The following is a 27,851-nucleotide window of genomic DNA, read 5'->3' as shown; positions in this document are numbered from 1 at the left end:
AGGTGGCTTACACTGAAAAATACTGTCAGCATAAAATAAATAATTAAAGCATGAAATTAAAAAAACACGTCATACTAAACCACCAAGATTCAAATACAGATTTCATAATTTGTTTAATAAGCATGAGTAAACAGGAAGGTCTATACTTCAAACAAAACACATAGGAGCTGCCTGTCACCAAATCAGACTGTCATTGATCCAGGAATTTTGCTAGTGGCTCAAGAACCATCAGTGGCATCGCGTCTTTCACCACCTAAGCCTGGTACATCACCTGCAACACAACTGTTATACCTTGGGTTGCGCGTTTTCAGGTTTTGGACTGCGCCAAGCCCAGAAGTACCGGAACGGGTTAATACCGGGTTTCAGCGCTCGTGTGGGCGCAGAAACACAAAATGATGTCGCGCATGTGCAGAAGCGCCGAATCGCATCACGTGCATTCGCAGACGTGGTGCTGCGGGTTGCAAATGTGCCTCCTGCCACAATAGGCAGGGATTGAGGGAGCTGTAAGTCCCCTCTCCATGTCCTTGGGCTCTAGCAACTGACATGCATCCACATAGGCTCAAACTACGGACCTCCAATGGGCCTGTACTAGTTGTGAACCATTTTGTAAATTACTATAAGCTGCCCTGGAAATCTTGAATTATAGAAACATAGAACTTTTTAAAAACGGCTTTTCAGACCCCATTCATTTTCCAACTCAACAGCATTGAAACTTGTGAGTGTTTACATTTATAATATATTTTTTTATTAAGAATAACATAATACAATAGAAATTGGTCACCAGATACAAAGCAAAATACAGTTATTATGTATGTATGTATGTATGTAAGAAAGGAAATTGTAGTAGCAGGTTAAGTTAAATACCCAAGCCAAACAGATGTACGAATTACAAGTCTGTGTACTTCCAAGTGGCAGTGAATGAAGGAAAGAAACGCAAAGCAATCAGCATCAAAAGTATCCCTGCCTGAAACTCCAGCTAGGTAAAGGTCAAGGGACCCCTGACCATTAGGTCCAGTCGCGGACGACTCTGGGGTTGCAGCACTCATCTCGCTTTACAGGCCGAGGGAGCCGCTCATCTTGCTTTATTGGCCAAGGAAGCCAGTGTACAGCTTCCAGGTCATGTGGCCAACATGACTAAGCTGCTTCTGGCGAACCAGAGCAGCTCACGGAAACACTGTTTACTTTCCTGCCGGAGTGGTACCTATGTATCTGCTTGCACTTGGACGTGCTTTCGAACTGCTAGGTTGGCAGGAGCTGGGATCGAACAACAGGAGCTCACCCCGTCGCGGGGATTCAAACCACCGACCTTCTGATCGGCAAGTCCTAGGCTCTGTGGTTTAACCCACAGCGCCACCCACATCCCTGAAACTCCAGCTAGCCCCCTGCCAACCGGTGTCTACCATACTGAGCTGGATGGACTTGGCATAAGGCTGCTTAGGTGGCTATGAATTGGGAAGGATATAAACTGCACAGGCTTCACAGCTGCCTGCCCTGCTGCTCTGAGTGCAGATGCATCTCCTTGCTGCCCAGTCGCAGTTATGCTAAAATGCTAAATAAGACCAGCCTGCTGGATCAGGCCAGTGGCCCATCTAGTCCATCATCCTGTTCCCACAGTGGCCAACCAGATGCCTGGGAGAAACCAACAAGCAGAAGCTGAGCGCAAGAGCAACACACTCTGTGTGTGGTTTATAGCAACGTACACTGGTACCTCGGGTTAAGTACTTAATTCGTTCCGGAGGTCCGTTCTTAACCTGAAACTGTTAACCTGAAGCACCACTTTAGCTAATGGGCCTCCTGCTGCTGCCGCACGATTTCTGTCCTCATCCTGAAGCAAAGTTCTTTTTTAAAAAAATTTTTATTGGTTTTTCACAATTTTTATAAACACAGACAATACACAATACAAACAAACAAACAAACACATAAATAAACATGTATAATTTCAAATCCTTTTTTCTTAAACCTTACTTCCCCGTACCTCCCCTTTCTGCATCCTAATTTCCAATTTTTTTCAGCAAATCCTCCCCCTTAATTTTATCAAATTTTCCCTTGTTCTTTTCTTTTACTTAATCTTTTACAGCTGTAATCCCCTTTTTTCTAAAACCTCAACATTTTAGCATCATCCTGAAGCAAAGTTCTTAACCCGAGGTAATATTTCTGGGTTAGAGGAGTCTGTAACCTGAAGCATCTGTAACCTGACGTACCACTGTATTCAGAAGTATTGGTGCCTCCGACTGCGGAGGAAGAGCACAGCCAGCATGGCTAGTAACCATCGATAGCCCTTTCCTCCTCCATGAGTTTCTCTGGTCCTCTTTTAAAGCCATGGCCATCACTGCCTCCTGCAGGAGGGAGTTCCACAGTTTATGCGATGCGAGAGAACGTCCTTTCTTTTATCCCCCCCAGATCTTCTCACATTCAGCTGCACTACATGTCCCCGAGGTATGGAAGAGGAATGCTTTCCTCCGTGCTTCCGCCATGCCGCACATCATTTCATAAACCTTTCTCACGCCGCCACCTCTCACTCGCTTTTCCCATAAACTAAGAAGCCCCAAACGCCCAGCCTTCCCTGGAGAGGAAGTCTCTCCATCCAGCCTTGATCACTTCAGTGGGACAACCAAATTTTTATAAAAGAACGGAAATGGTTTATTGAATATTTACAAATAAACTGTAAACAGGTAAGAACATTGGCAGGATTATTGTAATAACCTGCAGTTTTATAAGAGTATACAGTCATACTTTGGGTTCAAGTTGCTTCAGGTTGCGCTCCGCGGCGACCCGGAAGTAACGGAATGCGTTACTTCCAGGTTTTTCCGCTTGCGCATGCACAGACGCTCAAAATGACGTCACGCACATGTGCAGACGCGGCGAATCGCAACCCGTGCATGCGCAGACGCGGGTTGCATTCTGCTCAGGATGCGAACGGGGCTCTGAAACGGATCCCGTTCGCATCCAGAGGTACCACTGTATATTTAAAGTAGATGAGTAAAATAAGTTCATTTGGAATACGCAGAAAATATAAAAAAATAAAATCAAGGTACCGCAGAAAGAGGGGAAAGGATTCAGTCGAGTTTTGAAATGTATAAAACTGAAAATCATAAATAAAATAACAATAATAATACAAGGTCATTTTCCAATTCCGCAAAGTCCTTTTCGAGGTGAGGCGACGACCAGCACCGAACTGCCCTCCGGATGCGGCTTTTCGTCCTGAGCACCTCGGCGGCGGCTGCCCACTCCCGGCTCCGCCACGACCCTGCACGCGCCCGTCCCCACGTGCAGATGCCACGCGTCCGCGCGCGGCGAAGAACCTCCCGCGCCTTGAGGCGGCGCCTGCCGAGGAAAGGCGGCGCTCCTTCCCTCCTTCCTTCCCTCCCTCCTCGCCGGCCTGAGGAGGAGCCGAGGCGTTTCTTTCTGGCGGCCCGAGAAGGAGGAAGAAGAAGCGGCTCCCGCTCGCTCCTGGCCGCGACGCAGACCCGGAACCCGAGGGAGCGGCCGCTTTCCTTCGCCCGCGATGGCGGCGATGGGGAGAGCCGACGCCAACTTCTTGTGGGGCGTCTTCCAGAGGTGAGCGAGGGGCTGCGGGAGGAGGAGGAGGAGGAGGAGGCCCGGGCGGGGGACTCGCGTGGGCCGGGGCGCCCCTTTGGCCGACGCGCCCCCGGTGACCGCTTCCCGTTGTGCTTCCCCTCAGGGTCGACAAGGACCGCAGCGGCGTCATCTCGGACGTGGAGCTCCAGCAAGCGCTCTCCAACGGTGGGTGGACCGAGGCCTCCCCAGGCGCGGCCTACCTGGCCGGCGCCTCCCCGCGCTTCTCGCGCCGCCGTCGGCCTCCGTTGGGTGGTACTCCGCCTTTTCCCCAGGCGGGGACGCAGGGCGGCCTACCGAGAGAAAGGGGAACAATTGGGAGGGTGGGTGGCGGGTGAAACAAGCATTTGAAGGGGGGAAAAGGTTTAATTCAAACTATAGAGAGAGAGAAGCTACGGGGATTGTATATTATTATCATTAATTTATATTAATAAATAATATAAAAAATAATACAATTTATTTATATTAATTGTAAGTAAATACTTCTACAAATTTATTTATATCCAACCTTTTCCCCCTGACTCGGGCAGTTTACAGATGAGAACAGCTAAAAGTATAGAGAGGAAGCATTGAGGAAATAATTAAACACCGATAGAATTAAAGCTGTATTTCCTCATGATTTAAATTATTGTTATTGTTATTTTATTTATATCTCACCTTTTCCCCTGATGGACTTGAGGTGGTGTACAGATAGAAATGTAAACAGCTAAAAATAATAGGGGTGGGGGGTGGGAATAGTTTAAAAAACAAACATTATTAGAATTGAAAATAACTAACGCTCTCTCTTAGCTGTTAAAAACATACGGACTATTACAATAAAAAGAGCAGGGCGCCAGCAGCCCTTTTAGTAGAAGCAGTCTGTTCCGCAAACCCTGCTGGAACAAGCAGTCTAGCTTTTCTAGGGAGGAAGTTCCAACTTTGCCTGGGAGTAGCCACCTAAAAGGCCCTCTCCCGCCGTGCCTGTCTCATTTTAATTCAGAATACACCCAGGTTGTGCAATAAGATGAAACAACCCTAATAGTGAAAGGGCACCCAAAGAAATAGCAAAACTGAAGGTAAAATTGGCCAGCCCAGGGGAAAGAATGCGGCAGCTAGACTGGTGACTGGGAGTGGCCGCCAGGACCACATAACACCGGTCCTGAGAGATCTGCATTGGCTCCCAGTATGTTTCCGAGTGGGTGGCGCTGTGGGTAAAAGCTCAGTGCCTAGGACTTGCCGATCGCATGATCGGCGGTTCTAATCCCCGCGACGAGGTAAGCTCCCATCTTTCGGTCCCAGCTCCTGCCCACCTAGCAGTTCGAAAGCACCCCTAAGTGCAAGTAGATAAATAGGGACCGCTTTATAGCGGGAAGGTAAACGGCGTTTCCGTGTGCTGCGCTGGTGCTGGCTCGCCAGAGCAGCTTCGTCACGCTGGCCACGTGACCCGGAAGTGTCTGCGGACAGCGCTGGCCCCCGGCCTCTTAAATGAGATGGGCGCACAACCCTAGAGTCGGACACGACTGGCCCGTACGGGCAGGGGTACCTTTATCTTTACCTATGTTTCCGAGTACAATTAAAAGTGTTGGTGCTGACCTTTAAAGCCCTAAACGGCCTTGGCCCAGTATACCTGAAGGAGCGTCTCCACCCCCATCGTTCTACCCGGACACTGAGGTCCAGCTCCGAGGGCCTTCTGGCGGTTCCCTCATTGCGAGAAGTGAGGTTACAGGGAACCAGACAGAGGGCCTTCTCGGTAGTGGCGCCCGCCCTGTGGAACGCCCTCCCATCAGATGTGAAGGAAATAAGCAGCTACCCTATCTTTAAAAGACATCTGAAGGCAGCCCTGTTCAGGGAAGTTTTTAATATTTAATGCTGTACTGTTTTTAACATTTAATTGGGAGCCGCCCAGAGTGGCTGGGGAAGCTCAGCCAGATGAGCGGGGTATGTATGTATGTATAAATAAATAAATTATTATTATTATTATTATTATTATTATTATTATTATTATTATTATATCTTGAAGCTTATAAAAGGTGCTGAAAGGTGGGCATTCCCAGGGCAAGAGCCTTCCAAAGAGACACTGCAATTGATGAGAATGTCCTGTTTCATATCCCCAGCAACAGGCATAGGCATAGCTGCCAACTTTTCCCTTTTTTAAAGGGAAATTCCATTATTCCGAATAGGATTCCTTGCAAGAAAAGGGAAAAGTTGACAGCTATGGGCATAGGCAAACTCGGCCCTCCAGATGTTTTGGGACTGCAATTCCCATAATCCCTTACCACGGGTCTTGTTAGATAGGGATGATGGGAGTTGCAGTCCCAAAACATCTGGAGGGCCAAGTTTGCCTATGCCTGCCCAACAATCTCTAGCCAAAGTGGACAGAACAGAGTGCTTCCCAAGCCTTGGAGGCCAGGGGAGAATAAGTAGCTACTTAAGAGTTTTAAAGGCAAAAAAGGAGGTCGGGCTGTGATTAGAGAGACTGGGACCCAGTTCTTTGCGTAACCCTAATGCTTTGTGTTTTGTGAGGGTGGGGTGGGTCAGTCTTATAGCATAGCCAACTTTGCACAGTTATTGGGAGAACAAAAAAAGTACACTGTTCTGAAACACAAATGTTAGTAATAATAATTTTATTATTGACACCCCGTCCATCTGTATTATTTTTCTTGAAATACATTGATTTCCTAACCACCTCTCTCCATAGGAAAGTTCACAAGAGCATGTAGATTTGTTATGTTGCTATCATATACATCTCTGTGCCAGGTATGGCTTTCCACTGTGTGTGTACCCAGTGGGGAAACTGTGAATGTTGCTCATGATAGAAAATTGTATGTAATAAGGGGAATATGCTGCAACATAACCACTGGTTACATAACCCACATAAGGCAGAAAAAACAAAAGTCTCTGAAGTGCAAAGGGTCGTTCATGTCAGAAAAATCCAGCATAACTAACCCTTTTGATTATAAACCCATGGGTATAGGGCAGTATACATATGTAATAAGTAATAATATTTTTTTAAAAAACCTCACAGTTATTAAGACTGGTTAAAATGAATTTGCTCCTACTTGAATATCCCTTGAAAGCATGGGGCAAAATTGTTGCCCCTGATTATTCTTTGAATATTACAAGTCTAGAGGTAACCCAACATGTATTAAGGGGCATTCTTGTCTCTAGGTGGTAGCTGGCAAGATATGAGGACACAGAGTCATAACTTGGAGTAGTGTGTGAAAAGGGAGGCTTTTGAAAGTAACAGGTTGGACAAAAGCAACCTGGTCATTATTCTCAGATGCTTGGAATCACATTACATTGATATATTGAAAGCAGTTGAGTTTAAAGGAGCTAACATGATCATGAAGGGTTGATTTGTTTATCCCTCCCCTCCCTTTGCAACTTCTCACTTCATAGTTTGTGCCAAGCCCTACCCTACAACTTGGGAGGAGCTGCACAGAGCAGCTTGCTAAATGGCCTACCTCGCACCTCTGTTAAAACCACTTGCCTGGGCCTGCTGGTTGTTCCTCATGCCTTAATTAGTGTTGCTGTCTATTGGGGGGAGCAAGACCCCCAAAGGCTTTTGCAAGCATTTGTATATTTCCCTTTAAGACTGCACCACAATTGGGCTTACCAGGGAAGGCAACATAAGCCTTTGAGAGTTTCTACTTCCCTCAAAGATTGCAGGAAGATCAGGCTTAAAAGGGAAGCTAGCTAGCTAGCTAAGCAGGATCACCTTAGTGCACCAGTGAGCTCCTTGCCTGAACTCAGCAGAATCACTTTCTGTATTGGCTGATTTGAAGGGGCAGCAGTCCTGCTTAGTGCTGGGTCCTGGGTTTGTGCAGCAGTTCAAAGGATCCTGAGAAGCAGCTGGCTTTTACGACTTAAGGAGCTGCACAAAGCAGCGTTGGGCAAACATTGTATTCCTTGATTCATTACTTTTTGAATTGGGATGGAGCAGTCTTTAATACTGTAAGAATGATAGAATGTAGAATCATAGAATTGTAGGGTTGGAAGAGGGACCCAAGGGTCATCTAGTCCAACCCCCTGCAATGTTTTAAGAATGGTATCATATTTTGAAAATTATTAGTAAAGGAGTATTTGTATTGTATAAAGCTTAAAAAAAATAAATGGTGGTGGGGACCGAGAGTGAGAATCAGTATTGATTCTGTCTTAATGGTTCTTATCCTCTCATCTTCAAGAGTTCATAACACTTAGCTTTTCCTGCACACATATTTTAATGATTTGCTTCCGTTCTCTTTTAGGAACATGGACTCCATTCAATCCAGCAACTGTTAGATCTATCATATGTAAGTGATTCATAACATCATACTTTTAACATTTGGGGGGCGGGTTGTACTCACAAGCAGCATTTTTAGGCGGTTCGTAGTATGTCAATAAAATAGTTAAACAAAATTGTATCAGTGGTGAGAACTGGAAGAATATTTTGTTTGAAATGACGTCCAGTTGCATTGCCCTCTTAGCCCATTACTATTTACATAGTTTAATGTGGGCAGCGGGGACCAAAATACTCCCTGTTTGAAATGCGCTGCTTGCTTTTTTACTGAGTTGCTTTTGAATAGTCATATGTGTGGTTTTTCACATGGATTCTGCGGTTGCATAGAGCACGATTTTGAAACTTCTAGAGCTAGATGGCAGATTTTTGATGGGATGTCTGCCCTCAGGGCAGTGTGACCCCAACTTTCCACTCTTCCTTTACTGACTGCTGCAGTGGAGGAGTCTGGTTATGCGATGGTACAAATCACCAGTTGAAGAACCAGTTATAGGTAAGCATTCGGGGGTTGGTTTTTTCATGGTCTGTGTGTGGAGAACCATATGGGTAATGGCAACCCACATTATCCAGAGGTGAGGCAAGAGGCAGGCAACCACTGACCTTGGCATAGCTCTGAAAGGTGTATCCTCTCAAGATGAAACACTCATACTACAGGATTGACATTGAGGACTACAAACAGAGAGCAGTATAATAAACTTCAAGAACAGAGAAGCCTCAAGGAACAATGTGGATGAAACAACTGTCCTTGTTGAGTGTATACAGATTCCTAAGAAAATCTGAAGCCGAGCTATCCTGAAGCATGGGTTAATTGTGGATGGAGACCAAATCTTCCTGAACACCATGTCAACACTGCTTGCTCCCTCCAAAGACACATAGAAAGTGAAGAGACAAAAGCTGAGACTGAATCCATCTATTTTTATTGATAACATCACTTGTTTACTATACAACCAGTGCATGCAGGGAAGACTGCAGGTTTGACAAAGGGCTTTGGGCAGAAAACTGGCAGAACTGCCTTCAGTAGAAAGAACAAGGCAGGCAGGCTTGAGGACTCCATTATCCTAATGCAAAATGAGAGATTTAAGTATCAGCTTCTTGGTGGTTGTTGGCATCTGTCTGTCTTGAGACAGTGCCCTTATCCAAACCAAAATTGCTTGGAGAAATCTGTTTAGGGTTTCCGCCACCTTCTTGGGATTAGAGTATAGAAGATAAAAGCTTTGTGCCATCTGCATATTGATGGCACTTCTGCCAAAACCTCCAGGTGACTATACCATGATTTTGTTGCTGGGGTTGATGGGAGTTGGACATCTGGAGCACTCAAGGTTTCCTACCTCTAATGTAGATATTGAAGAGAATAGAACCTTGTGGCATCCCAAAGGTCATGAAGTAAAACGGAAGTCATCTAACAGCATCCTCTGGATCCTACCAAAGCCACTGCAAAAGAATGCTCCCAGGGTGATGTCACATAAGGATTCTATGGTTGATGTGGAAAATGTGAAAAGTTAAGATGAACCATCAGGTTTGCACTTTTCTCTCCCATCTGTTCTTCAGTGCTGGTCATCCAGGGAGATGACCAAAGCAGTTTCTGTTCCGTACCAGGCTGGAAGGGATCAAATTGGGGTGTGTTGCAAAGTGTTGCTTTAAAATGGCGTATTAGAGATTTTCCAAAGGTGTAGGATCCAGATTTAGATTTTTTTTTAATTGCTCTCTCCTTTTAAAAACAAAAGGGGACACCACCATTCCACAGCTGATATTCACTGAAGGTGAGTCAAGTTTTCAGAAGCCAAGATGGGCAAGGAACCTAGGAGTGCATGGTTGGTTTCATCCCTCGTCCACTTTCTCAGACAATAGTAGCTGAAAGGCAACAGATGGTATCTTTGCTGCCTTCGCTTCTAATGATGTTGAAATTGTGGCATCTTAAGTTGAGTGAATATGAGCAATTGAATCTGTGGAATGTAATGCAAACTGATCACAATGGAACTTCATTGGTTCCATCTGATGTTCTCTACCAGACCTTTATTAAGCAGATTGTTAACCACCTAACAAGGCCCCTTTGAGCTACATTAAGACATATTGGTGTAGAAATATGATTTTCCTTTGGCTGCAATAACTGCCATAGAGTAGGCCCTAAAACTGGATCTAACCTGTTTGGTCATATTCATCCTATGTATTCATCCTGTGTTCTCCACCAAGAAAACTTTTTTAAGAGTGAGCACTTTGTCATGGGCTCATAGTTTGCCTGTGTCATATTATTTTAGATTCCATTTTGTGAATCTGTGGACTTCTGGTGCATTGAGAAGAGCCACCCTTTAAGAAACCTTTATTCAAGGAAAAGTGTTGACTATACTGAATTCTTTTTAGAACCCGTATCAGTTTACATAAGAGCTGCTTCTACCACTGTTCCTTGTTTTTCTTTATATTAAAAGGTAAAAATCCATATAGTAAACCTTTTAATGAGGTATTTCAGTTTTTCCTGTCTCTTAATCTTAACAGAAATGTAATAGAGTATGATTGGTGTCTCATTCTGTAACTTAAATGAATTAATATTCTGAATGTTTGTTTCAGCCATGTTTGACAGAGAGAACAAAGGTGGTGTGAACTTCAATGAATTCACAGGAGTCTGGAAATACGTATCTGACTGGCAGAATGTCTTTCGCACATATGATAGAGACAATTCAGGAATGATTGACAAACATGAACTAAAGCAAGCACTAACAGGTTTTGGTAATTCATTTGTAATTATATTGATCATGTATCACAATCATATAGGGTTGTCAGCCTGGTTCCTGCCACCCACTAGTGGGCGTTTCAGGATTCTAGGTGGGCGGTAGGGGCTTCTATGGCACAAGCTGAATCCTTCCATTGAGCACTGGTGGGTGGTAGGGAAATTTTACCATCAAGAAAGAGGCATTAGTGGGCAGTAGGTATAAAAAGGTTGAATACCCCTGAACTAGACTGAGGATTAAACCTTATCACATTGAAATATTCCAAAGAGGAGATGAGCTTGTTTTTGTTGTGGTCCTTCTAGAAGAAGTCTGAAAATACTACCCCAACACTACCATTTTAGAGTAATTGTTTAACTGAGAAAAACTACAAGACTGAAATATAAAAATTTCCTCCTAGTTTTTACAAATAGCTTCATATGACCTTTGCTAATTTATTTAAAGGTCTAAGAACTTGGTTTAGTTATTACCAAGAAACAGCTGGAGAGAAAGTATTTATAGCTGCAATCCTCTATTCACTTACCCCAGTATAAGCTCCACTGAACTTTGGAAGACTTCCAATAAGTAGGCATTTATTAGAATTGCACTGTTAGAATTAGTATTTCAAGAATTATCAAGGATATTGCACCCTGCACGCTGAAAGTTGTGAGCTGGAGGGACATCACGGCTTACACAGCTGACAAGTGGGGAAGCATGTCAGCTTTTAGGCAGGAGGCCTCTGCAAGGCCCTGCTGTGCCTCCTGCCTCACAAAGGAAATCCTCCCCAGAGGATATACTCTGGGCTATGAAGAGGGTCTCCTTGTAAGCCAAGAGGACTCGCCAGGGTGCTCCACATTTCTGGGATCTACTCTGGAATCCCAGCACTGTGCTTGTGCATGGTCATGTGCAAATAGAGCACATAAATGGGGAGTTGGTCCACAGTTGAAGACCTTCGAAAAGACTGGGCAAAGCTGAAGGGTTTTTAATTTCTGCCAAAGGCTCCATCATTGCTTATTAGACAGTATGTTGTTCATTCCGTCAATGAAATTAATTTGGTTTTTCCTAATTTTAATAAACCTTTGCCTTCATATTTGGAAAGTAAGGTGACCACACTATGCGTGCAGCATAGCATCTGCTTGTTTTCATTACCAACACATTTTTGCTATTGAATTTAAGTGGTCCTGAGTTTGCATGAATCTCCTGTAGTTTTTATGACTTTGTTGTATTGTTTTGTGGTGTTTTGTGTGGTTTTGGTTCATTCCATCAATGAAATTAATTTGGTTTTGGTTGCAGTGTCATATCGTTGCCTAATTAACCCATAACACAGAAGACTGATAGACTTTCATTTTTTATTTACTTTGCTCCTGAATACCTTCAATTCTTTCAAGGTTATCGACTATCTGACCAATTCTACGATCTCCTCATTCAGAAGTTTGACAGACAAAGAAGAGGACAAGTGGCTTTCGATGACTTCATCCAGTGTTGTGTTGTCATACAGGTAACAAACTGGGCTGTTGAATAGTTACAATTTAGAATGACCAAGTAACAGTAAGTTTAGCGTAAAAGGTAAAGGTACCCCTGCCCGTATGGGCCAGTCTTGACAGACTCTAGGGTTGTGCGCCCATCTCACTTAAGAGGCCGGGGGCCAGCGCTGTCCACAGACACTTCCGGGTCACGTGGCCAGCGTGACGAGCTGCATCTGGCGAGCCAGCACAGCACATGGAAATGCTGTTTACCTTCCCGCCAGTAAGTGGTCCCTATTTATCTTCTTGCACCCGGGGGTGCTTTTGAACTGCTAGGTTGGCAGGCGCTGGGACCGAGCAACGGGAGCGCACCCCACAGCGGGGATTTGAACCGCCGACCTTTCGATCGGCAAGCCCTAGGCGCTGAGGCTTTTACCCACAGCGCCACCCGCGTCCCTTAGCATATATGTTAAATAATTAGAAAATCCATTGCCCTTTTGAATTTAGTGATAGTGTTTTGTTTTTCAGGGCTTTTCAGTTTCTTCAGTATTTTGTCACCTTCATTTGTGCTGTCTGTAAAATCTGATTTTTCAGGAAGATGCCAGTTACTGCTTATTTTAACATAGTAAGCAGTAAGAGTGTGGATCTAAAGACTGCACCATCAGCATTTTTGTTCCACTGAGCAGCAAGCAGTGAAGAATTTTTCCAAGACTAGAAGTAGAAATAAGGAATTTATAAGTAGAATCCTCTAGATTATGTACTCTAGTAATTCAGCAGACCATTTGCTCAGATTCAATTCCTGTTTCACAAATGAAAGCTATGTTTCAGTAGAAGAACTCAGTAGTTTCATCTATAGGTAAATCTGTTTTAACATGTTTTTTTCAGAAATGGACGGATGTCTTCAGACGCTATGATACTGACCAGGATGGCTGGATCCAAGTGTCTTACGAACAGTATCTCTCCATGGTCTTCAGTGTTGTATGACAGCAAAAACTGTTGTGCTAGAATGTGGACCAGAGTTGCCAACTGCCTGATTCCAAAACATAAGTGGATAGCTTCTCACTCTCTCAAATGTTGCAGAGAGGATGTTTAGAAGCATATCATTTTTCTCTATAATAATTACTAATGATCATGTCCAATATCACCCGCTGCTTCAAAACTCAGCATTGCATTATGTACATTAATGTTTTGGAACTTTTTGAAATGCCAAACAGTAGTAGCAATGCATGTGCCTTGTTTACCTTTTTATAGAGATTAAAAAAAGCCTGACTTGTATCCTGTGTCCATATCAAGGGTGATTTAAAATTCATAGGCATTTTAGCTGTACAGCTGTGAGTTACTTGGAGGGATGCATGCTTCTGTTCCTTTGTTTGGGGGCAACATCATGCATACATTTGGTTGCATGGGGGCACTTACCCTCTAGCGGCTCCAGCTCATTCTCCCTGCATTTGTCTGCATACAGCAAGGTAGTAGAAGCAGGGGGAGATCCCATAGTTGTGGAAGGGCCACATTTGTCATTTTGGTAGTGAACTTACAGAGTGCTTCGTTTGCCTTGGTAGCCCAGTGGCCAAAAAAATAATCCCAATATCCACCAAAGCCCAGACGAATAGTGAGGTTAGGAACATGGGACAGGGTATAAATAGACCCATCAGGAAAAGTCACTTTGAAAATAAGAGGAAATACAAAAGATGGACAGAGTGGATGGCTTAGACAAATTCAAGTGAGGGTCAATAACTTACTTATTTAGAATGTTATGAATGTCAATTTGTGTGTCTGTTCATGAACTTGGTAATGTTTTAAGTGTAATAGAGACCAAGCACTTCCAATTCTGAATACACTGTACACGTATACAGTAAACCAGCTAATTAGTATAGCTAATGTTATTGAGATTGAGATTTTTGTTCCTGGTGTTATAGAAGTTCTGTTTATTATTTAACCCTGCTGTGAAAAGTGTCATTCTCTTTCACATTAGAAGATTGACAAAACTTTAGCTCCACTCTAGAATATATTGTCTCACATTTAAGCAGGTGATGGAATTTATGGTTTCTACAGCTGGAGACTGTCACACGACGTCCAATGGAGAATGAGGGACAATGCTATACTGGGGTGTAGGGGTGTGCCATTAAGGTTAATCAGTATACAAGAACAGTAAACCAGTGCCTGCAGACTAGGAGCAGAAGAGGATAAAAATAAGAGGAAACAGCAACGCCACACAGACTCTGGAAAAGCTTTTTTTTAATTTAATTTTTAATTGTAAATTTGTCAGAGAAGGCTTAGCATTAAGCATGGTTTACCGTAAGAGTAAACAGAAAAGCAAGTGCTGAAACTTTAAAGGCTTTACCAGAATGTACTTTTGTTAATTATATGAACAGCTACCCACAGTTCAGGAATGCATCAGAAAACACTTTAATATTTACCTTGAACAGGCTTCAGATGTTATACAGATTTGAGCCATGTCTTCTCACGGTGAAACAATCTTTGCCAGTTCAGTTGATTGCGAATTCATTTCACTCAGAGTTTGAGCTAATGCATGAATATCAATTTCTAGGATAGAAGAAAAATTGTCAGTTTAATGTACCTTTAAAGACTACAACCACTTCAGTTTTTGTGTACAATAGAACATAGCAGCCATGTTCACATGCCATGCTAAACATGTTTGGACCTCTAACCACATTGAAATTTTACAAAAGTGTTGGGCACATAAATCAGTCAAAGATGGGACTGGCAGCGCTGCCCCACCCCACCCCACCCCACCCCGAAAAAGAAACAAAACACAAAGGAGGAAGAGGACAAGGATCATTTAAGTCCAGCAGTGGAGGCAAATCCCACCAAAACATTAATTGGGGCAATTCTCTTTTCTGTTCAGCACTGTAAACAGAAGAACTTCATGTATGTTATACTAAGCCATGGTAATATGTGATCAGTTTTTCCTCCCCCATCTGCTTTTTCACTGCTGAATCCAACTGCCAACCACCTCCCATTAAGACCACCCCCACCCCCAAATCTATTCTTCCAACCAGATCTATGATTGTGTTATTTTCTGTCACTGCGCACACACTTAAGAGCTCCAAGCATAGATACATACTTTGACGTTCAAAACTCTTGGTTCTTGTCTTATGGCACAGGTTTGCTCTAAGGGAGATAATACCCAGCCTCCTTTGTGTAAACCCAATAAAGTTACAATATGGCAATATACTTCATGCACTTACTTTGAAGGTCTGGATAATGGGGAACCAGTTGTAGAAGCATGCTTGTCAATGTAACTGCATCCTTTCCTCGAAGCTGACTCGATATTGGCAGTAAGGTCACTGCCACATTCACCCCATTACATTATTCAGGTGTGTATTTGGCTGTTGATGAGCTACCACCACCAAAGGATGGATAAGGCCTCAGATCACCTTCCAAGTTTGATTGCTGGAAGCCCAATTGTTGTGGCCAGCCAGGCCCACCACTTTCTGAAGAAAAGGAAGGTACAGACATCTGATTACCACTCCCAGACCCATCACCATACCAAGAGGGAAAATTCTCTTGCTGGTTTATTGAAGGAAGCTGTGAGATGATGCTATCCGGATATGTTCTTGAGTCACAAGAGTCTTGCATACTATCCCAATGTCTTGCTTCACTACATGCCATTCTGTTACCAAGTACTTTGCTACTGTTGAGTTGGTGATATATTGTATAACTGTTTTGTGTTAATGTAAAGCAGGAAGGCTTTTCTACAGCTGGAGTTGACTGGAAATAAGCAGAAGCAAATTGGTTGAAATTGCTTCATCCATTCATTGATTCCACCACCTAAGCCTGGCTGATGGATCTTGCCAAATGAACTCTTAAGGGCAGACATGGTTGCAAGTTCATTCGAACTCATGGCAAACGAAGAGGCTTCCCCTCTCATTTGACAGCTGTACAAATCAGTAGGTGTGTGCGAAGTACTTGATCCATGCTGCAGTAGGGACTGTAACTGCAAGTCCATTAGACGGACACCCATGGTTCCATTTACTGTCTCCTACAAATTTTTTTTTTGAAAAACATGACAAAATGCCATTGCTATTAAGCACACACACCAAATCATACTTTTCCAGACCAGCATTTTCCAAACTTCTAGAAGACTAAAGAAAATAGATTCTTAAAATATAGTAGCAACACTCCCAGGGCACTATTTGGGAATGACTGCTGTAGAGCAGGTTTGCACATCATGCTAATACAAACTATGATTTGAGAACATGCAGGTTCCCAGGAGAGACTCTGACTGTATTTCTCTAAGCAAAGCCATGATAATTTTGGCAGGGTGTTTTCCAAACTAGGGTTTGAGATAAATCACAAAATGCAAACCTGTGCTTCCCTGCATAGATTTTATAGCAGCTTTCTAACCATGGAAACTCCGCACTAAGTCCTATTGAATTCAAAAGTTCTGTTGCCATACAAAGTGTAGACAGGATTAAATGATTATGAAAGCATAAGGATACATGGTATCTGTATTAAGATTAAATGAATTTGGATTGGATTGAATCTGTGGTGCAACACTCTTTGCGGCAAGGTTGGGGGGATGATTGTGCTGTACATAGCAGTTGCCTCTATAAAGAGCTATAGCCAAACCCATCTGGAGAACAACTAGAGAAACAGCACATGCTGGTAATTGAGCTAATTACCTGGGGTATTTCCGCCCATCATTAGTTCACTGAAGACATCTCTACTGTGATAATCTTTGTATTTTCCAAATGTCTTCTTGGGTTTACACTGCTTTGCCATTTTTTGTACTGGTGCTATGAGTGGTGGAATTGCAAGTCGAAATTTGGGAGTTGTTGCTATGGCTGAACAAGTATAACCTGGCCTCCATCTCAGGTATCTTTTCTAGAATCTGTTAATGGCTGCATAAACAAATTTGACACTTCATTAATGGAATAGAGAATTATAAGTTTTAAATCACAGGCTTTATTGTTTAGATTGAGCTTTTCAATGTGCTTTTTTTTCCTTTTCTTTTTTTACCAAAAACTGAACGTTATAATACTAATGCTAGTAGAAAGATTACCAAGAGAAATACTCGCCTCACAATAATGTATCTTAACTGTTTCTCAGATTCTGGTTTGGAAATTTCTTCAGACTGTAGTTTGGTGAACTCTTCACTGTGGGTGCTCATTTTGCAGAAAGTGCTTTGTTCAAAGGGCTGCTTTAAAGGACTGTTACTCAGTTTAATCCTGTTAATGTATTTTTTTATAAAAATCAAAAGCTTGAGGGTAGCAGATTGCTATTCTTTATGACTTATATAGACACAGCACTTTACAGAGTAAAACAGCAGAAAAACCAGTCTCTGTTCCAAAGAGCCTATAATCTAAGTCTTGACTGAGAGAAGAAAGGGTAAATAATGCTAACAGCTACACATATTCAAGTTTGGTTTATGTATGTAGGACTAAGGCAAAAGTTTCACAGAAAATGTATAATTTGAGGAGCATTTTAAAGTGGGAAGAAGAGGTGGCATTGACAGGAAACGGTAAAAGAGGATACGGGGGCTGAAAGGAGAAGGCCAAGTCTGGTCTGAACAACAACAGAAGTGGTTAATGTTGGCTGCAGACGTGAGGAGACCACAGGGTGGCACCAAAACAACGCAGTTTGACCAAATGCTGCTGCAACAACAGCACGCCAGGGCATGCAAGCAGGCTGCAGAGGGCCCAGCAATGAAGCGAGAGGCGCTCTCGATTTGCCACAAACACGAGCCATCGCGTGTCTTCAAGGACTGGGCTCAGCGCCTGGGGGGAAACCGGCAAGACAGTGAAGTGGCCCTGAACCAGGTCCAGAGTGAATTCGCCTCAGCGCTTAAGTCTCCCACATAACTACGCGAGGCAACAACTTCGGAAGGCCGTTTATTTAAATGATTTAAAGCTGGGGCAGCCGAGGCAGTGAACGGGCCCCTACTGAAGGTTGCCCATTGCTGCACAGGGAATAAGCCATCTTGTCCCGCGGACGAAGCTCAGTGGAGCATCGCCCAAGACCCCGCTCCTGCCGCGCCCTCAATGCTGCCCCTTCGCAAGGTGCTGCGGGGCGAGGCGGCCGCACATGACTCTCATTCGCCGAGGCCTGAATGATGTTGTTGAGTTGTTTAGTCATGACCGACTCTTCGTGGCCCCCTGGACCAGAGCACGCCAGGCACTCCTGTCTTCCACTGCCTCCCGCAGTTTGGTCAAACTCATGTTTGTAGCTTCGAGAACACTATCCAACCACCTTGTCCTCTGTCATCCCCTTCTCCTTGTGCCCTCCATCTTTCCCAACATCAGGGTCTTTTCCAGGGAGTCTTCTCTTCTCATGAGGTGGCCAAAGTATTGGAGCGTCAGCTTCACGATCTGTCCTTCCAGTGAGCACTCAGGGCTGATTTCCTTCAGAATGGATAGGTTTCATCTTCTTGCAGTCCATGGGACTCTCAAGAGTCTCCTCCAGCACCATAATTCAAAAGCATCCATTCTTCGGCGACCAGCCTTCTTTGTGGTCCAGCTCTCAATTCCATACATCACTGCGAGGCCTGAACGCTATATCACTATTGCTATTGTTACTACTGTCCCTGCCCCCCATTCCCACGTGCAGGGCACAAAGAAATAAGAGTAATAATAATCAGGATAAACACAGAAATGGAACACGAAGGCACAAGTCAGCACTCTGCACACACACACACCCCAGTTAAAAGCCCACCTCAGAACTATCTCCCCCCCCCCCAAACAGCAGCCACATTCAGGACACTTGCGCAATCTACGCATCCACCCAGAGAACCACTCCTCCAATCGGCGTGATGGAGGCAAAAGGCTTGCAGCCAATGCGAGAGAGAGAGGAGCCCAGCAATCTGTGAAGCAAGGTGAAGGAAAGGGTGGCTGGGCTGAACCGGAAACGAGGAAAAAGAGCGGGATAATCGGTTGGTTGGGGCAGCTATTATTATTATTATTATTATTATTATTATTATTATTATTATTATTATTATTATTATTTATTATTATTATTATTATTATTATTATTATTACCCCCGCCCATGGGCGGCTTCCAACAAAATATTAAAATGCAGTAATGCATCAAACATTAAAAAGGGACGCAGGTGGCGCTGTGGGTTAAACCACAGAGCCTAGGACTTGCCGATCAGAAGGTCGGCGGTTCAAATCCCCACGATGGGGTGAGCTCCTGTAGCTCAGTCCCTGCTTCTGCCCACCTAGCAGTTCGAAAGCACGTCAAAGTGCAAGTAGATAAATAGGTAAGGTAAACAGCGGGAAGGTAAACGGCGTTTCCGTGCGCTGCTCTGGTTTGCCAGAAGTGGCTTAGTCCTGCTGGCCACATGACCCGGAAGCTGTACGCCGGCTCCCTTGTCCAATAAAGCGAGATGAGCGCAGCAACCCCAGAGTCGGCCACGACTGGACCTAATGGTCAGGGGTCCCTTTACCTTTATCAAACATTAAAAGCTTCCCAAACTCGAGCGTGTCTTCTGACTGAAGCCGTGGCTCCGGGTCCTGGCACCGCCGTCTCGGTGTCTGTGGTTTCCCACGGCTTCGTGACCTGCGAGGGCTGCTTCTGCTTCGCTTCCGAGCAGCTCGCCCGCTTCTCCCGGAGCCAGTTTCCGAAGCCGCCGGTGAGTTTAAGGTGGGCCGTGACTGGTTGCCCATACACGGGTCATATTCTCACATTACACACTGTGTACACAGGGAAGTGCTGGCTGGGTTTTCCGCTTTTGCTTCATTGGTGTGCCAGCATTAAACCAACCCTGGCCCCGGGATGTTCACTTGTGTTGCACGTTCACAAGTACCGTATTTTTCGCTCTATAAGACGCACCAGGCCGCAAGATGCACCTAGTTTTTGGAGGAGGAAAAAAAGAAAAAAAAAATGTTCTGAATCTCAAAAGCCAGAACAGCAAGAGGGATCACTGCGCAGTGAAAACAGCAATCCCTCTTGCTGTTCTGGCTTCTGGGATAGCTGCGCAGCCTGTATTCGCTCCATAAGACGCACACACATTTCCCCTTACTTTTTAGGAGTCTTATAGAGCAAAAAATACGGTATTTCTTGCGTCCTGGAAGTTTCTCTAGACTCAGCTGCAGCTTATCCTTGGTGGTTTCTTATACGGTTGTGGCAAATACTGTATTTGGCGCAGCCTCTGCACAGTGATTATAACTTGTGCATTTAAAAAGGGATTTTTAAAATGGGAGCCATCAAACTTCATTAAACTCCCGATTATGAGTCTAACAGGGTGACTTAGAGCATCGTGGGATAACTAGGATGCATTGGGTGAAAATGTATGCTTGGAGGTGCTATAGGGTGGTGTAGCCTCCCTCACTGGTTATATGAGGGATGGACACGTGGTTGGATTCTTCACTTAATTTTGAGGGTTAAATCTTATGGTAGTAATTACTAATAATGATTGTTCTTAGGACTGAGTTCTGAAGCACAATTCCTACTCCCTGGCATATGTACCTTCATCAATCATGTGCTGGAAAATGCAGTATTACTGGAAGGAGGGAATAGCTCAGTTGGTAGCGCATGGGACTCTTAATTTCAGTGTCATAGATTCAAGCCCCACATTGGACAAAATATCATTGCATTGCAGGGGGGGGGTGGAGTGGATGACCCTCGTGGTCCCTTCCAATTCTATGATTCTACTACTGTTTCATTATTATAAACTTTTATAAATGTATGCCTTTGCCACTTTGGAGTGTTTACCATGGTGGCAAATGTCTGCTGTGGCTAGAGTTGTACTCCCTCTGAAGAAGCAGGTTCACAATTGGGGGGGGGGGATCCTGTTCCTGGGCAGCTGGCAGAGCCCCTTGTTATGTACTGAGTTGAATAGGATCCAAACTGCAGCAGTCTGATTGGTCCTAGAACAATAGGATTCAGAATGCAGCAGTCTGATTGGTCCTGGAACAATGCAGCAGTATGATTGGTTGGCAGGAACCACCCAATCCTGCTCCAGATAGAAGTGAATCCACAACCTGATTGGCTTACAGTAGAATTCCGGAATTAGCCAATCATGTGCAGCCCATTGTGTAAATAATGTATATAAAGCAGATACTGTAAGGGGACTTTCATTCATTCCTCCTCACCACTATGAGCTGAATAAAGAGCATGAAATCACTTTGCGACTCTGAGTATATTTCACCCCTCTTCGCTGGGCATGGAACTGCCACATTCCCCGGCCTCCACAGGAGACTCACAGTCCCTCTCTGCGTCTCTGTTCCTTTTTGGCCACTGTCAAATGAGGGTGATGGCGACTGGTGGGATCCCGCTGAGCTGACTGCCACACACAGCACCACAGCACCGCCACCTGCCGCACCGCTGCCTCGCACCGTGTATCCAGGCTTCAGCTCTGGGACACAAGGAACTCAGAATGGCAGCCAACAGCAGCTTCTCGCTGTTCAACCCAGCATCTGGAGACTGGGAAGCGTACGTGTCAGGGCCTCAGGAACAGAGGCACAGGGGAGAGAGGAAATGGAGAGCGAAGGGGAAGAATCAGAGAGCAGCGTAGGGGGGTATAGCAGTGACCCGAGTGATTCAATGAGCTTATCCAGCGAATCAGAAGATTCCCAGAAGGAGGCGCCGATGGTCAGGGCAAGGGGGGCCAGCGGGGGCTCCCAAAGCAGCAGCTGGAGATCAGGACCAGCTTCCCCACCAGAGCGTAGTGGGGGGGAAGAGTCCCATATGTCAGGGCCAGCGTCGCCTCCAGAAGGAAGAGAATATGAGTCGGGACTGACCACGCCCCTATCGGAGAGTGGGGGAAAGGAGGGGAGGTCAGGTCCAGCTAGCCTCCCCGAAGGGGGAAGCAGTGACAGGAGCAGGGTAACGGTCAGGAGGAAGGTTGCCGGCTGGGCGCGCGCGCCAAGTTCAAATGTACAGGCGCGCGGGACAGCAGAAAGCCCGGATTGGGAACCAGGTCCTAAAGCCCGCCGGAGGGAGGGGGAAGAATCAGGGGACTCAGCGTCAGAAGAGTCTAGGAAGGGCGAGACCCCTACTGGCAGGCGGACCCAGAGGAAGAAAGAGCAGAGGAAGAGGTGGAGCAAGGCTAGAGTCTTAAACTGGTGTCTGGGGGGAGGAGACTCAGACGGAGCTTCAGCGGTCTAGAGTTTCAGACGTAGAGCTGCACGCTGCGGCTGTGAAAACGAAAATGAACTTCAATAAAGACTTTTGTATATAACAACGGAGTGGCGTTGGTCCTTTGTGAGCTGGGGCCTAGGGCAGCTCTGACAGTACGCCTCCCGTTTCACCTTCCTCCTAGAAGCCAAAGGGGTCACTGACGAAGAAGACGCCAAGAAGAGGGCGATATTCTTCAGTGTCTGCGGAGAGGAGACGTTTGAAATCGCCCGGGCTCTCCTTGCGCCTGAAGACGTCGCTACTGTTCCATACAAAACAATAATGGAACAGCTGAAGGGGCACTTTTCGCCGCAGCCCTCAGTTGTGGTTCGTCGAAATGCCTTCTACGCAAAGCGGCAAGCCCCTGGGAAACCATAACTGGGTTTGTGACCTCTCTCCGCCAAGCCGCCCGGTTCTGCAACTTCTCAGAGCTGGAGAACATGCTTCATGACCGCCTCGTCGGTGGCCTGAAGGATGAGAAGCTGCAACGACGACTCTACGCTAAGAAGGACCTAACGTTCCAGGTCGCTCTGGAGGAGGCCCTGGCAACGGAAGCTGCCGAGAGGTCGACGCAAGAGGCACAGCCGAGCCTGCCATCCCAACCGAGGGTCCACCATGAAGACCTCACCGACGACTCAGGATCCGACAGGGAGGAGGTGCACCGAGTACAGCAGCGCACTCAAGCAGCCCACATACCACAGCTGCCTCGACGAGAAGGAGGGAACTGCGCAAGCTGCGGGGAGAGTCACGAGAGGAGGACCTGCCGTTTCCGCAACGCAGAGTGCAGGCAGTGCAGAAAATCAGGACACATCGCCCGGGTGTATCGGGCTCGGCCCACCCGACACCAGGCATCAGATGACCAATCCAAGAGCCCCAGGTCCCGGGGCCCAACGCACCAAGGCAACTCGGCGGAGCTCACGGACTGCCAGGTATACCAGTTGCCCCACCCCAACGTAGAGAAAATTTATGTAGAGGTACAGATAGAGGGGGGCCCATGCCGCATGGAGCTTGACACGGGTTCAACTCTATCCATAATCTCGGCAAGGACCTTAAGGAAACTGTCCTACTGGGGGTCCCAAACTCAGGCCGGCCCCATTCACCCTCCGGGACTTCCAGAAACGTAAGGTCCCCAAAATGGGGGTGGGGTCCTTCAGGGTGCAATACCGAGGGCAGACGCGGCAACTGGACTTGCTTGTGGTCAAGGGCCCCTACATTAGCTTACTGGGATTGGCATGGTTTGGACCACTGGGGCTAGCTGTCACCGGGGTGAACCACACTAGCTTACAAGTGGACGTGGACGCTATATGCAGGGAATTTCCAGGGGGTTTTGATGGGAAATTGGGACAGTATACGGGCCCCCCCATTGCGCTACAGCTTGACCCCACAGTACGACCAGTCAGGCTCAAGGCCCGCTGGGTCCCGTTCACCTTGAAACCCCGTATAGACGAGGAATTGGACCGACTCGTGGAGCAAGGAGTGCTGGAGCCGGTGCCTAATGCCCCCTGGGAAACCCCAATCGTCACACCCGTCAAGCCTAATGGTTCGGTCCACATCTGCGCAGACTACAAATGTACCATAAACAAGGCCCTCACGGCCCACGCATACCCAGTGCCAGTGGTCAGCCTTGTCCTTGCCACCCTGGCTGGGTCGAAAATTTTTGGCAAGCTGGACTTGGCCCAAGCATATCAACAGCTGCCAGTAGATGAGGCCACAGCAGAGGCACAGACGATTGTGACGCACAGAGGAGCGTTCAGGGTAAAGCGGCTGCAATTCGGTGTCAGCGTGGCACCAGGCATATTCCAGAATCTAATGGACTCTCTCCTTAAAGGGATTCCTGGCGTCACCCCCTTCTTTGATGATGTGTTGATTGCCGGGCCCACACCAGAGGAGTTTGAGGACCGCCTCCGCACCGTTCTGCACCGTTTCCAGACGGCGGGTCTCAAGGTGAAGCGGGAAAAATGTCTACTAGGAGTGCCTCGGGTGGACTTTCTGGGATTTATGCTGGACGCAGAAGGGGTCCACCTGACTGGGGACAAGGTACGGGTCCCAGCGCCCAAGAGCAAGACTGAACTTCAGGCCTTCTTGGGACTATTGAACTTTTACCATTCCTTCCTTCCCCACAAGGCGGCGGTAGCGGAGCCCCTACACAGACTCCTGGACAAGCGGGCCCCTTGGGTGTGGGGCCAGCGCCAGGAGGCCGCATTCCAGGCAGTCAAGGACCTGCTTGTCTCAAACTCGGTCTTGGCACACTTCGACGAGAGGCTGCCGGTGGTGCTAGCATGCGACGCCTCACCCTATGGCATTGGTGCTGTCCTGGGGCACCAACTCCTGGATGGAAGAGAGGTACCAGTGGCGTACTTTTCCCAGACACTCAACGCAACCGAGCGGAACTACTCGCAAATCGACAAGGAGGGTCTGGCAATCGTGAAGGGAGTAAAAAAATTCCATGATTTCTTGTACGGGCGGCCCTTCACCGTGGTGACTGACCACAAGCCGTTGCTTGGCTTGTTTGCCCCCGAAAAGCAGACCCCCCAAGTGCTGTCTCCTCGCGTCCTCAGGTGGTCAATTTTCCTTGCCAGCTACCAGTATGCACTGATTCACCGACCTGGGAAGGCGATGGGCCATGCGGACGCCCTCAGCAGGCTACCACTACCGGAAACAGGCCCTGACCCAGCACCTGCACAAGGTTATGAGCCTGGAGCTGCTTCCCGACTGCCCCATTCAGGCACAAGAAGTTGCACACCATTCCAAGAAAAATAGGGTCATCTCCCGGGTCCTGGACTGGGTGTGGAGGGGATGGCCCAGCAGCAGCCCCGGGCCAGAATTCGCCGGCTACACAACCCGCAAACATGAACTGTCGGCCCACAAGGGGTGCCTGTTATGGGGAAGCAGAGTCATTGTTCCCCAGCCCCTTCGCAAAAGGGTCCTCACAGCCCTACACGAGACACATCCAGGGGTAGTAAGAATGAAGGCCCTTGCCAGGAGTTATGTGTGGTGGCCGGGGATCGATGGAGAGATAGAGGCCTGGGTCAAACACTGCCAGGCCTGCCAAGAATCCCGCCCAGATCCCCCAAGGGCCCCAGTCCAGTCCTGGGAGTCCGCCTGAGCACCATGGTCACGCCTGCATGTGGATTTCGCTGGCCCCTTTCAGGGGAAAACATTCTTCATAGTGGTGGACTCCTACACCAAATGGCTGGAAGTCGCACTGGTACCGTCCACCTCCACGTCCGCAGCCATCTGGGTACTACGCAGGCTGTTTGCAACCCACGGGCTCCCTAACACTCTCGTCTCAGACAACGGGACTGCATTTACGTCAGGAGAATTCCAAACCTTCACAGCACAGAACGCCATCCGCCACATCTGTTCGGCGCCGTTCCACCCTGCCACCAATGGCCAAGCAGAACGCATGGTGCGGACCACCAAGGACACCCTTCGCTGCATGACGCAAGGGGACTGGGAGTACCGCCTTGCCACATTCCTTCTAGCACAGCACAGCACCCCCAGCTCAACGACTGGCCGGAGCCCCGCTGAACTACTAATGGGTCGGCGCCTTGCAATCAGATTGGACCGCCTTCACCCCGATAGAGCTCAGGATGAGGAAGTGGTGGGGGAAGGCAGGAACCCCTGGACCTTCGAGGCCCAGGACCCAGTGTACGCAAATAATTTTGGGGCAGGCCCAGCATGGGTACCCGCCACAGTCACCAGGGTCACTGGCCCCGTGTCGTACGAGGTGCTAACGGATGGGGGGCAATGCTGGCACCGCCACTGCGACCAGATACGGCGATGATTCCCAGAAGAAAACCAGGATGAGGAAAGGTCAGAGGAGTCCCAAGGGAACAGAGGGGCAGTGAGGCCCATAGAGCAGGAGGGGCCAGCAGGAGAGGCAGAATCAGTAAATACAGAGAGGACCCGTGAGGCCGAAAAGACACCGGAACCAGAACCACGACTGAGCGAGCCGGTTGCACCAGACCAAACAGCCCCATCACAGCCAGCATCCTTGGAACACGAGCCAGAACCTGGAGCCCGGACCAGGGAACACCCCAAGCCGCAACGCACACGTAGGCCGCCGGCATACCTTGAGGACTATGAATGCGACCTCCCGGGCAGGACTGGAACTTAGAGGGGAGGGGTGTTATGTACTGAGTTGAATAGGATCCAAACTGCAGCAGTCTGATTGGTCCTAGAACAATAGGATCCAAAATGCAGCAGTCTGTTTGTTCCTAGAACAATAGGATTCAGAATGCAGCAGTCTGATTGGTCCTAGAACAATGCAGCAGTATGATTGGTTGGCAGGAACCACCCAATCCTGCTCCAGATAGAAGTGAATCCACAACCTGATTGGCTTACAGTAGAATTCCGGAATTAGCCAATGATGTGCAGCCCATTGTGTAAATAATGTATATAAAGCAGATACTGTGAGGGGACATTCATTCATTCCTCCTCACCACTATGAGCTGAATAAAGAGCATGAAATCACTTTGCGACTCTGAGTATATTTCACCCCTCTTCGCTGGGCATGGGACTGCCACATTCCCCGGCCTCCACAGGAGACTCACAGTCCCTCTCTGCGTCTCTGTTCCTTTTTGGCCAACGTCAAATGAGGGCGATGGCGACTGGACTTCTGATCCTAAGCTGAATAGCTGCCCAGCCCAGCTTCAGGTCCCCCACCAAGTGCCCCCTTCTAGAACCCACTGCTCTCAACTGCCTCTCCCCCCCCCAACATTCAAACTCCCTTTCCAAGCCTCCTCCAATCATTACTCTCAACCAGAATTCTGGAATCCAACTTGGGAAGGCTGGCTGCCCTGCTGTGGAGAAGTCCCTCTTGCAAGGACTCTGCTGTACTCTTTAAAGCTACAACAGTCCCAACTTTTGGAGCAATATTTTAGACATCCTGCTCTGTCAAGTCATCTTATTAGAAGCACAAAAGCTTCCAGTTCCTGCTTCCTAGGAAATTAGGGAAAGTGAGATGCAGGTTCTCCCTGTTCTAAAAAGCAGGTGTCTTCCCCTAAGTGATCCTGGGAATTGTAGCATCCATGGCAGATGGCCATCACAACCTGAAAAACCTTCCTTGGAGTCTACCGCCTTCCGAGGGATTTCTTCCCACTGTCAAGCAGCTCTTGGTGTCAGAAAGTTCTTCCTGAAGTTGAGTCAGAGCCTCCTTTTTTGTAGCTTCAGGTCCTGAGGGCCTCTGGAGCAGGAGAAAACAAGCTTTGTCCCTCCTCCCTGTCATGGCCCCTGAGATATTGAGAGATCTGCATGGCATGGCTCTCAAATCCATGTTCTGAAAGAGAGAGAGCAAAATGGTTCTCTGTCCCCTTTCTCCACCCCAGGCAGAATTGCAAGGGGTCTGTGCATCTGGCTGGTAAGAAGATGGTCAGAGTTTGGAGCCCAGCAAGGGCTGGCTGTGGATCCTGGCATTGTTAGGGGTTTGACTAGATGACCCTTGTGATCCCTCCCAACTCTGCTATGCTATGATTCCATCAAGCAGCTAAAGGAACGGGGAGGGGAGCAAGATGCAGAACAAGGGAAGGCACAACCACACACCCCAACAGCACCCTCTGGCCTGATCCACGGTGGCCTCATCCCGGCACACTTTGACACCCCCATTTTATTTTTCTTAATTAAGCTGCCTGGCAACCCAGCAGCCTGGCCCCTCTTTGCCGGCTGATGTCACAAAGTGCTGCTTTGCATGCAAGCCTTACAGTGGCCTGCAAGAGGGATGCCTGTCAGATGATGGTGAGGGACTTGCTGAGACAAGTGATAATGAGAAGGAACTCT

At 47.1% G+C, this 27,851-nt stretch overlaps 1 protein-coding gene and 2 long non-coding RNA genes across 5 annotated transcripts; 2 read left to right on the top strand and 1 right to left on the bottom strand.

The window, feature by feature from the left end:
- Window positions 1-481: 481 nt before the first annotated feature.
- On the top strand, window positions 482-2,962 carry LOC308571425. Its single transcript, XR_014001419.1, has 3 exons — window positions 482-980; window positions 1,379-1,704; window positions 2,214-2,962. It is a non-coding gene; the product is annotated as an uncharacterized lncRNA (long non-coding RNA).
- Window positions 2,963-3,403: 441 nt separating this feature from the next.
- On the top strand, window positions 3,404-13,268 carry PDCD6 (programmed cell death 6). Of its 2 annotated transcripts, none has more exons than XM_081166968.1 (6): window positions 3,404-3,558; window positions 3,683-3,744; window positions 7,803-7,847; window positions 10,394-10,546; window positions 11,919-12,028; window positions 12,879-13,268. In XM_081166968.1, the coding sequence occupies exons 1-6, from the start codon at window positions 3,506-3,508 to the stop codon at window positions 12,975-12,977; spliced, it is 522 nt and encodes a 173-aa protein (XP_081023094.1). In that variant the 5' UTR covers window positions 3,404-3,505; the 3' UTR covers window positions 12,978-13,268. The 2 variants fall into 2 exon arrangements, with proteins under 2 accessions (XP_081023094.1, XP_081023095.1); XM_081166969.1 differs by having other exon boundaries at window positions 10,394-10,552.
- Window positions 13,269-14,383: 1,115 nt separating this feature from the next.
- Window positions 14,384-27,851, bottom strand: LOC308571395. Of its 2 annotated transcripts, XR_014001379.1 has the most exons (4): window positions 27,618-27,851; window positions 16,640-17,185; window positions 15,203-15,448; window positions 14,384-14,537 (listed from the first exon to the last, which is right to left on the bottom strand). It is a non-coding gene; the product is annotated as an uncharacterized lncRNA (long non-coding RNA). The 2 variants fall into 2 exon arrangements; XR_014001380.1 differs by lacking the exons at window positions 16,640-17,185; window positions 27,618-27,851 and having other exon boundaries at window positions 15,203-16,632.

This window comes from Podarcis bocagei, assembly GCF_964188305.1.
Source record: "Podarcis bocagei genome assembly, chromosome: 13".
In the NCBI taxonomy this organism is placed as follows: Eukaryota; Metazoa; Chordata; class Lepidosauria; order Squamata; family Lacertidae; genus Podarcis; species Podarcis bocagei.
This window is presented reverse-complemented; position numbering and strand designations above follow the sequence as displayed.